This window comes from Mustela nigripes, chromosome 16 (genome assembly GCF_022355385.1).
Source record: "Mustela nigripes isolate SB6536 chromosome 16, MUSNIG.SB6536, whole genome shotgun sequence".
Lineage (NCBI taxonomy): Eukaryota > Metazoa > Chordata > Mammalia > Carnivora > Mustelidae > Mustela > Mustela nigripes.
In genome coordinates this window covers 5,046,401-5,060,985 of record NC_081572.1, presented here as the reverse complement: position 1 = coordinate 5,060,985, position 14,585 = coordinate 5,046,401, and the positions used below count along the sequence as shown (strand labels likewise).

At 50.3% G+C, this 14,585-nt stretch overlaps 1 protein-coding gene across 3 annotated transcripts in view; it reads right to left on the bottom strand.

Moving 5' to 3' along the window:
- The window catches only part of RNF157 (ring finger protein 157), an 80,429-nt gene that overhangs the window by 13,648 nt on the left and 52,196 nt on the right, over positions 1-14,585 (bottom strand). For all 3 annotated transcript variants that reach the window (XM_059379652.1, XM_059379653.1, XM_059379654.1), the window contains exons 3-13: positions 13,732-13,820; positions 9,455-9,601; positions 8,889-9,006; positions 8,384-8,450; positions 8,060-8,103; positions 7,634-7,681; positions 5,544-5,615; positions 4,878-5,037; positions 4,616-4,728; positions 1,853-2,091; positions 764-872 (exon numbers count right to left, since the gene is read on the bottom strand). In XM_059379652.1, the coding sequence (XP_059235635.1) occupies positions 764-872; positions 1,853-2,091; positions 4,616-4,728; positions 4,878-5,037; positions 5,544-5,615; positions 7,634-7,681; positions 8,060-8,103; positions 8,384-8,450; positions 8,889-9,006; positions 9,455-9,601; positions 13,732-13,820 (1,206 nt within the window). The remainder of the gene's footprint in view (positions 1-763; positions 873-1,852; positions 2,092-4,615; positions 4,729-4,877; positions 5,038-5,543; positions 5,616-7,633; positions 7,682-8,059; positions 8,104-8,383; positions 8,451-8,888; positions 9,007-9,454; positions 9,602-13,731; positions 13,821-14,585) is intronic.

The window sequence follows — 14,585 nt, the reverse complement described above, 5'->3', positions numbered from 1 at the left end:
GGCTTTAACCCACTGAGCCACCCAGGCGCCCCAGTAAATAACTCTTTAAAGAAAAAGCATCATTCACCTACCCAACAAATACATACTGAACAACCATATGCTAGACCCAGTGCTGTAACCTGTGCGCCTGCCCCGCCCCCAACTAGCCCTCGAGCACCCAGAGTCAGGGCCCACCTGATCACATTCGCCCGTCGCAGTTTACCTCGCTCACGGCCGTCCAGACAGCAGGTGTCCCAAGCCTGCTAAACAGAGCCTGCGGGGCTCGAGGGCAGTACCCCGCACTGGGCTCCCGGCGCACTTCTGCCGGGCTCCGCTGCCGCCATCCTGTCCCTGCAACCCGCTTTCCTCAGACATTTGCACACTCACTCTCTCACCTCCTTCCGCCTCTGTCCACAGACGACCCTTTAAAGACAGGAACCCCCACCTCTAGCCTGGAGCTCCCTCTCTCTCCTGACTCAAGGACCCACAGCCAGTTTTTACTGCCCTGGGGTCCATCCCAACCCCAATATCAAGACTGTCGGCGCCACAAGGGCCAGGACTTCTGTCGTCTGCTTACTGCTTCTGTTCTCAGCGTACAGAACAGTGCCTGGCACGCGACACAGGCTCGATCTACGCTGGAAGGATGAATGGAAGGAAACCTTGGCTGCTGTCTCGAAGAAAGTTCCGAGGTGCCTGGGAGTGAATGAAAGCAGATGGACCTGGAGAGGCAGGCGGGACGGAAGTACCTGCCGTCCAGCGTCCAAGAAACAGAGACCGGGATTACCTCTTCCAGATGCTGCGCGGACGGCCGCTGGGAGAGCTGGGTCTCTGACTCACTGCAGGAGTGCTCGTCCTCCTCCTCACGCAACACAGAAGAATTCTGGGAAACAGACCTGCGAAAGTCCGGGGAGAGGAGCCTCTGAACCCGGCACCCGGCATCCATGTAAAGAACAGAACTGGCCGCACCTGTTAGCCAGACTCCACAGGAAGAAGGGGGCCCAGAGGAAAGGGCAGGGGACAAATGGAGCAGGGGAGGCGGAACCCAGGTCTTAAGAAGGAGGAAAAGTTTGGAAAGAGCCCTGGGGAGGGACTGAGAGCTCTTCTGGGTGTCAGAAAATCTCCATTTTACATTTAACTCCTTCAATAACTTGTGTCCAAACCAGGGAAAAACCAGTGACATTTTCAGGGTCTTGATGTTCTTTTTAAAAAGATTTTATTTATTAATTTGACAGAGAGAGACACAGCAAGAGAGGGAACACAAGCAGGGGTGGTGGCAGAGGGAGAAGCAGGCTTCCTGCCAAGCAGGGAGTCCAGTGCGGGGCTGGATCCCAGGATCCTGGGATCAAGACCTGAGCTGAAGGCAGACGCTTAATGACTGAGCCACCCAGGTGCCCCTAGGGTCTCAATAATTTTATCTATAATACACGCTCCTTAACTCTGCCACAGAAAGTTTCTCATGACTTGTGCCTGTTGGTTTTTAATGGGTTTAAATGCTGTTGGGTTTAAATGCTTAAGAGTATAGGTGCAGATCACAAGTTTCCTTCCATCTTTAGACTAAACGATGCTCCCCACAGGCCTCAATGATCCTAGGGATGTCCTCTTCCCTAGACCCCCATACCCCCCACCAAAAACACAGGAGATTTGCCTGTCTGGGTTCTACTAAGTACCCACATGCCACCTTATTTCCACCTGAGTGTTAGCCCCAGGTCTTCCATGAAATGAAAAGCTCTGAGAACAGCCCAGCGGGTCCGCACTGGCGGGGGGACCCAGTACTGAGCAGGGGAAGACGAGTGAAAGCGTGTCACCAGGGACCCCAGGGGCAGCACGTCACCAGGGACCCCAGGGGCAGCACTGTCGAGCACCAACCACTCACTTGGAAAGATTCTTTTTGAGCTTGATTCCTTGGCTGCTGCAGTCAGACCGGCGGTCGAGCGGGGAGCGCGTCCTGACGGGGGGCAGATGGCCCTCGCTGCCGTAGGCAGGCAGCATTCCCGACAGGTGGCCGTCTCCTAGCACGTGAAGGGCAGGGGCTGCTGGGGACGGGGTGAGGGGCCCATTGAGGGCTTCCAGAAGAGACACCACTTCATAACCTGGTGGAATGTTCTCGGAGGACTAGGGGAATCAGAGACAGGTTGAAAAATTAATTAAGTGCTCTTTGTTTTACGGCAGGATCGTGTTCCTTGCTCTACACTGAAAAAATGTTTTCTTTTACATCTGGTCTGGCAAGCGGAGCATTTGTAGAAGAGTCCAAAGAAGGAGAAAATGTCAAAGAAACACCTATTCCCAGATTCTGCTTACAGATGGACTTCTTAGTAGTGTTTGTTTTTTGATTGTAATGGAAATATATGTTCATTACAGGATAAACCCATGAAGATAAAAAAGAAGGGGGAGGGGAAGGAAGATTCAATAATCAAATCGCCCAAAGTACAACTTTCAGTACCATTCTGGTACGCTTTCTTCCAACCTTTTTCTCTGTATGGTTTACAAAGCTACACTCTGTAAATTACAATTTTATATCCCCTATATGTCAGAAAACATAAATATTTCCCTTCACAGAGTCCGTATTTCCTAACTCTTCTACTGGTGCTGGGGATTTTGCTGTGTCCAACATTCCCTCCTGTAAACCACATTTGAGGAACATCCTTGTGCACAAATCTTTATCTTTTTTGAAGATTCGATTGGCTTTATTAAGCAATTTGTGAATCAGGGAGCATCCATCCAGCAAAAGAGAGGTGCTCCCACAAAACCCTTTTTTTCCGGATTGTGTTCTTGATATTAAATTCTTAGGTCTTTGATTATCAGATATAAGTATTCTTAAGGCTCTTGATACTTACAGCTACTCTGTTTTGTTTCTTCAATGACCCTTCCAGCCACACTCCTATAAGCAGTACAGAGAACCTATTTTAACTGCTTTTCCACCAGCATGAAGTCTCTCTCCCTTTTTAAAAAGATTTTATTTATTTATTTTAATGGTTTTCTTTTCTTTCTTTCTTTTTTTTCTTAAAGATTTTATTTATTTCTTTGACAGAGCAAGAGAGAGAGAAAGAGAGAGAGCACGAGCAGGGGGGAGCACCTAGCAGAGGGGGAAGCAGGCTCCGGGCTGAGCAGGGAGCTGGATGCGGGACTCGATCCCAGGACCCTGGGATCATGACCTGAGTCAAAGGCAGAGGCTCAGCCCACGGAGCCACCCAGGTGCGCATGCCATCTATCCATCCGTCCATCCATCTGTCTGTCTAAGAGAGAGCACACAGAAGTGCCCTTGTGGGGCAAGTGAGTGGCGGCGGGGGGGGGGGCAGCGGGGGAGAAGGAGAATCTGAAGCCAACCCCTTCTTCACTCAGCACTGAGCCCAATGGGGCCTCTATTTCAGGACCCCAAGATCCTGACCTGAGCCAAAGACTTAAGGGACTGTGACTGCGCCACCCAGATGCCCCCCACCCCCACTGCCATGGAGTCTCTTTGAAAAAGCTTTAGAATCTGAAAGGTGAAAAATGGTATCTCATTTTAATTCATATATTGAAGATTTTTAATATGGCTAACTAAAAAATAAGATATTTAACCAGCTAAGCATCCTCTTCTGAGGATTTTTTTTATAATCTTAATTTTTTTCCCCACTCCTGAGAATCTTAAATAATATCCTTTGTCCATTTATTTTCTGTTTGATTCATAGGAGCCACGGCAAAGATATTAGGCTTCTCTCTGCTATAAACGTTGTGAAGACATTTTTTTTTCTTTAAATGATTCATGGTTTGCCTTTTAATTTTAATCCTTTTTACACATCTGAACTTTTAATATTTTTATGTGGTAAAATCTACACTTTTTTTTTTTTCTGTAGTGTTCTTCTGATTTTAAGTTTGGAGAGTCCTCTCCCATTCAAAGCCAACTAAAGAATCACCCAAAATTTATTCTCAGTTTTTAATGTTTGGTTTACTTTGCTTCTGCTTTATTGTAGTTTTGCTTTAATATAGTTAACGAGTTACTCCGTCTGGAATTTATTTGTTAATCTGGTAAGGAGTGAAGTGCTAAGCTGATTTTTCCTCCCTAAATAGCTAACTAGTTATCCTAATACCGCGTATGGAAGGACGACTTTCCTCCACTCGTGAGTGAATCTGAAGATGGCGTCTGCTAGGACCGCACGGCCTCGAGGCTGCCTTCCAGCACTATCTCTTTTGGGTGGGGGGGAGGACACGGAAGTGAAGTGTGTCATCCACTTGGCTCCCAGTTGCTGGAGCCAAGAAATAGGATCAAGAAAAACAGTCACCTCCTTCAAGGACCCAGATAAACATAGTGAATTGTATTCAAATGCAAAACAATCACCCCCTTGTTCCTGCTCGGGGCGGGGGAGCTCCCGACTAGGGTGAGGCTGGGAGCTGCCGGCTCCAGGCAGGGTAAATATTAACCGGATGCTGAGTTCCAGGGAGGAAAAGGGGGATTTAATGATCAGTATCCAATTTTCCGTTGTAATACTGGTTGGTTTTAACACAATGTGACCTCAGCCAGCTTACTGAACACTGCAGCGTGCCAAGGTTTAATTACTTGTTGCAAAGTCAGGTAGAGAAGGATGAAGGGTGCACAGTGCTAGCGAGGGGACCAGAGCGCTTGGTTCCCGGGGGGGTCCCGGTGCCCGGCCCAACTCACCGAATGCTCCTCTGAGTCAGACGTCTGGGACGAGATGATGGGGTTAAAGCTGGTTGGGGACAAGGGGCCCAATTTTTTCCTCATGGCCCGGATCTGAAGCAGCGCCCGGAAGGCTACAAGAAGGGAACAGATCATCAGGCCATCCTGATAACAGGAGTCAGGATGAACGGGAACCCCGGGCAGATACCACAGTTCCCCCTCCCAGGGGCGGGCAGTTTGCAGACCCTCCCAGCGGGTCTCGGCCTAGGGCTCTGGGACTCACGCAATCGGCAGATGGGACAGTTGTTGGCTTGGTAGCGCAGGGTGTCGGCACACGTGTTACACAAGCAGAGGTGACGACAGGGCAGAATCAAGGTGTCCCGGACATCTGAGAGACACACCACACACTCAGCACTGTTATCGCTTACTTCATCCTCAGCCACCTGTCCCGGGAGATAGAAACGTAGCCAGTGACACAAAGACATTCGTGTCCTCTCTGTTCTTTGCAAGCAGCTTGCCTGAAGAGCGGAGACAAGGGGCGAGAACCATATCCTACATTTACTTTGGACTTTCGCATGTGCATTCGCATACTGGGTTTCCCTTATTCTGGGAGCTGCTTCTCTCAAGCTGTCCTAGGGGATCAGACTGTCGGGGCGGCGGTGTAAGGAGACCCCACAGGGAGGGGCGGGGGGGGGCATGCAGGAACACTGCAAGGGAGCCCGGTAATGGGCGGCCGGGGTTCTGCAGGGGAACTCATCCAAACCTGCCGAAGCTTTTCATTTCCAGAGCGATATAAGCATAAGCATCTGGAATGAGGAAGAAAATCCCCTCCTCGGACCAAACTGATTCCAGAGTTCAGCACACCGACTCCCTGGATCGGAGTTTCACCAAAGCGTTTCTCCCTCTGCCTCCCAGGAAAAGCACATTCAGAATTTGGGGTAGAACCTGCCTTAGAATCCTGTGTGTTGTACTTGTTTTCGATTCCGTAGATCTCCTGAAGGAGGTAGCTGACCCCATCTACCTGAAGAGCAAACAGCAAAGTTCAAGGGTAGGTTGACTGGACGGAGAGAAAGTGGGAACTCGTCCCTCAACCTTCGCTGGTAACCAGGGGCTACTGACTCACAATGAAAAAAATCAAAGGCCTAGACAAGTAAAGGGTGCTCTTATTTACTTATGTTTTCCCTCTGACAGGGAAACGAAAATCAAATGCTTAATCCACCCACCATTCTGCCCAAGAGGGAGCACAAAAGTTCACGAATGCAACACTAATTTGTGTACCGCAGCTCAAGGTCACAGACAGGAAAGCAGAGTTAAGAAGGGCAGAGACTAGCAAAAGGATGGAGCCTACGCATCAAAATTAAAGTGTTGGCTATGTAACAGACATGAAGTGCGGACATTTCAAAAATAAAGGGATGGGGGGGGGGCGTCTGGGTGGCGCAGTCAGGTAAGCACCTGATCAGAGAACTCTCAAGAGCTGGACACTTAACCAACTGAGCCACCCTGGTGCTCCGTAAAGAATGAATCTTTTTTTTTTTTTAAAGATTTTATTTATTTATTTGACAGACAGAGATCACAAGGAGGCAGAGAGGCAGGCAGAGAGAGAGGAGGAAGCAGGTTCCCTGCTGAGCAGAGAGCCCGATGCGGGGCTCGATCCCAGGACCCTGGGATCATGACCTGAGCTGAAGGCAGAAGCTTTAACCCACTGAGCCACCCAGGCGCCCCAAGAAATAAATCTTTAACAATTTTATTATTTTTATTATTAAAGAATGGAACAGAGAAAGAAAGAGGAGAAATGGGCAAGGGGAGGAGTGGGAGGAAAACATGAGGAGAGACAGAAAGACAGTAGGATCTTGAAGGGGAGACAACTGAGCCCCTGCACCTGCACAAGCCACCCCACCACCCGCATGGCCAAGGAGCCTTCTTGGCCCTAACCCTTAAAACCTCAACGTCAGGGGCACCTGGGTGGCTCAGTGGGTTAAGCCTCTGCCTTCAGCTCAGGTCATGGTCTCAGGGTCCTGGGATCGAGCCCCATATCAGACTCTCTGCTCAATGGGGAGCCTGTTTCCTCCTCTCTCTCTCTCTCTGCCTGCCTATCTCTCTGCCTAATTGTGATCTCTGTCAAATAAATAAATAAAATCTTTAAAAAAAGGAAAATAGACAAATCATTTACCTTCAGTGACCCTAGCCTTTCTAGGCATCCTGGAGAACAAGGCCTCCCCATGAGCCAACTCACCAAGGCTTGGCCTTCCTAGGCAGTATCCTGGGCTCAGGATCTGTTTTCTCCTCTGCCTTTCAAAACTTGTTTCAACTTACTGATCGATTAAATTGGAAAGGATATTATCAACAAATTTATGTTCAGGTGTTACTGACTGCTATTGACCTCATGAAGAGGGGAGAACACTTAACCCCCAAGAATGAACAATACAGAATTCAGACCCTTACCACCCACCTGCAGGGGGTCCTGCCAATGCCCCGGACCCCATTCTCCCCTCCTCACTGACTCTGCTTCCACTTGGGCAAAAGTGGGGAAAAATAAAGTGCTGGGACCCAGTGGGGGTTAGGAACAGACACACACATAACTTGCTGGTCATTCTGGGAAGGGGGCAGATGGCCAGTAAACTTGGGATTTAGAAAAGCAGTGGTGGGATGAATTAAGCCAAGGGCCCTAATTGGCTCTGAATTGGACCTTCAGCTTGGAATGTTTCTCACCCTGGCATTTTGAATAAAAGGAACTCTCCCGAAACCTAATGTCAAGAGACAAATCTTGTCCTTTCATTTCTTAAGTCCTTTGCTCAGATAACGGCCGCCTCAACACCCACAATTCTGGAACAATAAAGACGCCCCAAATCAGTATTCCTTTCAGGCCACCCAAGGAGTTTCTAACACACAAAAGTACTCCCTTTTTCACTTTTCTTTGATTAAAAAAAGGGGGGGGGGCGGTGGGAGAGAAAGAAGGGTGCTTAGCAAAAGAGAAAAAAAGAGAAAGAGTGATCAAAAGTGTGTGGGGACACCAAGGAGCCCTGGCTGTCCAGTACTTACCACTTGTTTCTGTTTGAGGGGCTTGACGCAGAAAGTTCCATCTGTGTGCTGGAATGAAAGAGGACCGTTATGACCCGAAGGAGGGCGAGAAGGCACAGGTGTTCTTGGTTGCTGCCCTCAAGTATACACGTGTGGGATTACAGACGCTTCCCTCACACCCGCAGGGCCTTCCAAGTATCCAGTGTGACCTTTCCATTTTAAGAAGAGGAAACCAAGGGCTCAGAGCTGCAGGCCACGTGGCGAGTTGGTAGCAGGGCTGGCACTAGACCCAGGGGCAGCCCCCGGTGTGAGGCTCCTTTGGCTTGACCACAGCCTCTGAGCCGGACCCATCCTGCTGCAACTCAGGCAGCAGCAAACAGGGCAGCCCGAGACCCCACACGAAAGCCAGTTAAACGTAATAAAGCGAGGTCCCGTAAAGTTACTCACCTTTTCGAAAGTGCCCAGCAGTACATGGCAATGGCCAAAATACTCTGAAAAATAAGTAAGTAAATAAAGGCACATGGATGAGGAAGAAAGCACAACAACACACCTCGTGGGCCTTCTACCTTCTACCTCCCCCGATTCCCTGTGCCCGGCGAACCGCTGCTCCGGGCTGTGAGAAGGGGCACATTCTGTAATCCATGCTGCTCTCGCCCGCCTGAGGACCCAGGGACCCAGGGACCGCCTGCCCGGGCCCCACGGAGAGGGCCTGTGGCTCGTGCACCACCAAAGGGCAGCGTGTACAGCGGAAGAAGATAAAGGGGCCCGTACCGTCCCCTTCATCCACCACGGCGTGGACCACTAAAGGGTAAACTTCTCGATCCAGATCAAAGCCAAGCTAAAGGGAAAGAAAAGGAAAGAAAAAAGGACTTAGCATGTTGAGATGACACAGTGTCCATCAGGGAGGGAGACGTCATCAAGAGGCATTAAGTCATCTGTGCTCTCGTTCCTCAACCTCGTGACCACCTGAGTCTGTCCCGTGGGAGGCCCCTGTCTCTTTCTAAAGCCTTGTGGCTATGACACCCTCTAACTTCGCAGGTTCCTTGCAGGTTCCTGGCTTTCTCCAAGTATCTGAGGTGAAGGGGCTCCTTTGAACAGAAAAGTTAAGGGCGTTGGGTCTATCTTAAGGGTGTGAAGGAGTCACAGGGCTGAAGGACAGTGTGGTCTCCGAGCATGGGGGACAGGGGACCGGCCGGCTGTAGTCTGGATGAGGCCCTAGGTCCCTGTTCCTGCGTCTCCGCCCAGGAGCCTGCTGCCTGGTCCCAGAGCCACTCACCTCCTCCTCTGCCCACTGGGAGGGGTCCACGGTGTGGGAGGGCAGGCAGAACTGCTGGCAGACCCCGCGCTTGTAGTGCACCGTCTCCGACTGCAGGCTGTTGTCTTTGGGGATGTAGCTGTTGAGCAAAGAGCGAAAGTCAGTATCTGGCCCAGACGGAGGGACCGGTTCCTCTGTCCCATGCATGCCGGGTCTCAACATCAACAGGCTCTAGGGACAGAAGAGGAGAGGACAGAAAATATTTCCTTCATTGTCTGTTTCCTTTGCTCCTGCTCGATCATGCCGCTAAACTTATCCATTCAACCCACCATCCCCCAAAAGGCAGCTTAATGGATGTTTAATAGCATCTTGATGACATAAAAGGTTCCGCTGCCCCTTGCCACGACACATGATGGCACAGTTTGAAGGGAAAAGGTGAAAAGGTGGAGGCTCTGGAAAAGAAAACCCAAATTCAGGAGCCAGATTTCACCTCGTGGTAGAAGAAGATTTTTTTCCATGGGCAAGTGGGGGACGTGGACCCTCGCCCGTCTGGGGAGGACGCGGCTCACCTGGTCTCTTGTTCTCACCTGGCAATCCCGTTCTGGAACTCTTCCATGGCTTGGTAGTAGATGGTGATGGCCACCCGGGCGTCCGTGTCGAAGGTGAACTCCACGTTGTAGTGGACCTTAGCCCCGCCGGCCTCTTCTCCAGCGGTCTTCACCTCCTCCGCACACCTGGGAGACCACAAAGACTCAGCACTTTGCCGAGAGCAAATCAGTATTTTTAAATACACACACACACAGACACAGACACACAGAGACACACACACAGACACGCACACATGTGTATTTAAACTTACTACATTATGAGCTTCTCTCCATGGTCATAAACTTAATGCCCACGTCTTCATTCTGAACAACGGCTGAGTTCCTCAAGACCACTACGGGGGGGCATTTTGGTAGTGCTACCGTGAACACTTGGGCATTGGCCAGACCCCCTTTTGTTTTGTTTTGTTTTGACTGTAATCAAAGTTTCTATTCACATAGTTTCCACAAGGCTTGTCATAAAAGCAGCAGGCCCCACCCGTCCCCTCCTCCTTGTCAGAGACCATCTCTACCTCTTCCAGCTGACCATTTTGGCATTCACTGTGTGTTCCTACAGAACATGCTTGTGTGATTCTTGACTTCAGTTTCAGGTGTTATCCGTGGACCTCCTACCACGGGAGCCAGGATTTCCTTCTCTTCCCTTAAGCGGCCCCATAGGAGTACGCCCCCTGCCCCCAAGTGTGTACTTCATGATTCCGGGAGCTCAGCACCTTTGTGTCTGCATTACTGGGTTTATATTAACATGATCAGCTTAGCCACAGAGTGGTCGCTGATTGTCTTTTCCTGCGCCAGTTTTTCTTGGAGTCTGGGCTCATTTCCTGCTTCAGTGGCTCAGTGTCCTGTGTCCTTTTCACTCACCCACACCCTAGTCCTCTGCTGGCTGGTTACATGTCTCTCTCCACGTTCAAAAGCACCAAGCGCTTCGTGCATTTTGTCTTCTCGAGATGCTCTCTGGACCCCAGGCGCTCTGAGCCTGCACACAGCCTCTCAGAACCAGTCTCCCCCATGACCCTGGGGAGGGCCCGCCACCTCTTTCCCACATCTCCTGCCTTCTTCCTCCCGGTACGCCTGCCCTGCGGCAGGGCTCCTCTTCCACTAGCCTCCTGGAAAAGGATGTGTTGGAAGGATCCACTCCTTGAGAGATTTTACTCTCCAGTCACACTGCATTGAAAGTCTGGTTGAATAAGGGGTTCTAGGGTATAAATAACTTCTAAAAAAGACATTTGGAGCATTGGCGCATTATCTTTCAGCTTCTGGCGTTGCTCCCAAGAGGATCCTGTTTTCCTCTGATGTCGGATCTCTGCCTTACCACCCACTGGGCTGGGCGCTCCAGGGGTCCCTGCCATTTGGAAACTCAGGCCCTCTGGTTTTGGGAAGTTTTCTTAACTTCTTCAGTCGTTGATGGTGATCTCCTTCCTTCTATATTCTCTCTTCCCTTTCCAGAACCATTAGTTGCATGTGGGACCTCTATTCTTTGTATCTTTCCTCTTTTCTGTATCTCAACCTTTTGGTCCCACTTTCTGGACTATTTCGACTTTTCCTCTTCTGTTTCATTGGCTTTTTCATTTCGGCTACTACGTTTTTAATTTCTGAGTCTTTTTTTTTTTTTTCCTGTTGGTTTGTTCTGCCCGTCTTTCATATTATAGGCATTCCTATGCATCTAAGAATCTTTGGTTGTCTGCTCCTATTTAAGACATTTAAAACCCCAGAGGCGCCTGGGGTGGGTCAGTTAGTTAAGCATCTGCCTTTGGCTTAGGTCACGACCCTGGGGTCTTGGGATAGAGCCCCACGTCAGGCTCCCTGATCAGCGGGGAGCCAACTTCTCCCTCTTCCTCTCCCGCTGCTTATGTTCTGTCAAATAAATAAATAAAATCTTAGCGACGCCTGGGTGGCTCAGTTGGTTAAGCAGCTGCCTTCGGCTCAGGTCATGATCCCAGCGTCCTGGGATCGAGTCCCACATCGGGCTCCTTGCTCAGCGGGGAGCCTGCTTCTCCCTCTGCCTCTGCCTGCCTCTCTGTCTGCCTGTGCTTGCTCTCTCCTCTCTCTCTCTCTGATAAATAAATAAAATCTTAAAAAAAAAAAAAAAAAGACCACTGATTGGAACTCTGAGTACATGGTGTGGTTTGGAGACCCTGGGCTTCCCCAGGGCCCGATCTGGGTCTTTGGAAGAATCTCCAAAGCCATTCTCTTTGGTCTTCCTGTCCGGGAGGGTCCTACTCCTCAGAGACAGTGTTCCTCTCTTTGGACAAGGGCCTAGGGGCAGAAGATGTGAGAGGGGCAGGCTGGAGGGTTCAACATCCAGGTTCCTAAATTCACTTAACCCCCATTTTTAGTGCTGAGCTCAACCTTAGCTCTGCCGGGGTCCCCTGAGTCCGCAGTCTGTGTTTTAACTTTTCCACTGAGAATCGGCTGCCGGCCTTGGGCCGGGGTGTGGGGAGGGAAGCTCTGGCTGTGCAGCATAAGGGAACGGATCTGACGGCCCCTTCAGCGGGCTTCCCACCAATCGTCTTCGTTTTCGCCTTCCACGTCGCGTCCAGAGCTCCTGGTACCGCCAGTTCCTGAGCCCTTGGGGGTAACAGTTAAGTGGGTGATTATCAGCTTTTCTGTCTGCTCACTCAGGATCCTCACCTCCGAGGCCTGCTAAGTTATTTAACACTTGCCTTTGTTCTCATCCCTACACCACACTGCTGGCGTTCCTTTCTCATCCCCCCAGTCCTTCTGGATTAATCCTTTTAAACAATGCTCTTACTGGCGGGTTTTGACTGGAAGCAAAAGATGTTCAATCATCCATCTTTCCCTGGAAGTCTGTGACTCAGAATCTACCCTATTCCCGTAATCTCGGAAAAAAAGAGCAAGAACACACTTCAGTCTAACGGTTATGGAATAGCAGGTGTTTTCTCTCCCATTATCTTTTGAACCTTGACAACAGCCATGAAAGGTGTCTCTACCGGTGGGAAGCCTGAAGCTGGAGGACGAGTGTGATCCCGGTGCTCGCGGGCAGCTGGGAAGAGCTGGGAAGCAGGCTGGTCTTCGGCTTCCAGGCAGGCGGGTTCAGCGAGGGCCTCCCAGCACGGCACTTGCTGGAGCCCCGGCCCTTGAGCCACAGCCACGTGTGAGGAGAGAGAAACAAGGTGCAGTCTGGCCTCGGGAGCCTCAATCCATTCTGCTGCCGCGGGGCCCCCCAAGGGAGGGCGAAGGGCCCCAGGGAGGGCGCAGCCCAGCTGCGGGCAGCTCCCCGGCAGAGCACCTCCCTCCACGGCTGCCTGGTCCCCAGGGCGGACTCCAGGGCTGGGGGAATAGTTGGGGAAGCAGTCAAAACTTCAGGGACAAATGAAATATAAAAATGAAGATCGAAGGACAGACAGTAAATTAGCGGTTGCTTAGGTCCGGAAGAGGGTTTCGGGGGACGTGTGGACTCACCCCCAGTGAGCTCAGGGTCTCTTCTGTTCTAAAATTCAACAGTAGTGATGATCGCACAACTCTGAATATACTAAAAACCACTGGACAGTACACTTCAAAGGGCGAATGGTACAGCATGTGAGTTATACCTTCATGAAGTTATATTAAAACAATTATCTGAGAGGAATAAACTTCCTAATACTAACAGGACTGACATCTTCCTTGTCCATTTAGAGAAATCTGGGACCTGTGATTTGCCCTTACCAAATCTGTCTTCCCAGGGCACCAGAGAGCGCCTCAGCAGACTGGCCTGCTACTCGGAGCAACAGGGTCAAAATTACACTGTCTTAGAAATGGCACAGAGAAGGCAAATGTTGACGAGAATTAATACCGATGACGATTTAACCAATCAGCACTACGAGTTCCTCAGAGGGAGGACACAGGAGATGACGAGTAAATGTAAGCAGGAAAACAAGGATTTTCTATTCCAACCTCAAATATCCCATTTTCCCCTAGGCTTGCTGAAGCAGCTGCAAAATTCAGTTTTTCCCTCAATAATTCTTTAAAAAAAAAAAAAAAATCGTAAAACAAGGACAATAAGGACTGCTTCCAGGAAAGGAACAAGTCCTCCACAAACACAGACGCCAAGTTCTGAGCAATCTGGATGCGGGGAGACCTAATCTCCGTGGACGGGGACTGCTCCGTCACTGCCGGGGGAGGGGTTCACGTTCCTAAGCCCTGCGGGGATCAGACTCTGCATCTGGCAGAAACTGCTTCCTAAGTCTCTGGGGGGAGTTGGCTGTGCTGCCCCTAGAACCTGGGTGAGCCCCCCCCCCCCCCCGCCGCCCCGGGGAACTTACTTTACGAGTCTCAGCGTGTCCTTCCGGATGTTGACCAGGCTTCTCAGAGTCTTCACGGGCTCTTGGGGAGGCGGGGCAGCGTAAGGAAACTGTCAGAAACAAAGTGGGAGGAGGCAGTGTGTTTAGAGAGATGGGTAACTGTCCCCCACTGGCACAAAGCTTCAGGGCTGACAAAGAACCGCCTTTCAAGGTGAGACAGGAAGGCACAACTCTCCTAATTAAGCGACGACACCAAGACCGACATGTTAAGTGAACTTGCTCAAGGTCATGGCCAGTGGGCGAACGGGGATTCGGTTTGGCGTCAAAAGGCCTAGGTTTATCTGCTTTTTCCACTGTAGGCAGCTTATTTGAGTCAGCATTCAAAATGTGGATAGCTAATAAAAACTCCTACTGAAGTTCCAAATACCAAAGGACACACTGTGGCCGAGTTAATCACAAAAGGCTTTTCCATCTGACCTGAGACAGCAGGGAGCCAGACCTGCAAGGTTTTTTCCTTCTGTGAAGCCGCATGGTGTCTTCGGCATTTAGGAACTGCAAATAAAAGAGAACCCCATCCTGTGTACAGAGCCGAGGCTGCAAACAGTGAAGAACAAATTCCCCCCCCCCCCCGCCCCGCAGCTGGTTATATAAAGCAGAGTTCTTGAACATGGGAGCCAAGAGCTATTTTGGGGTCATCAAAGGTTTATGATTGTCTGTCATTTACCTTCCACTTTCACTCTTTCCCCATTGGGATGGGGAGTTGTGGATGATGAAATTGAGATACGGAGAGGGACACAGTACAAGACTTAAGTGGAGTTTGCTTTCAGACAATTAAGAATGATTTTTAAACGCTGTCAGTATTGTTCCAGTGTTAT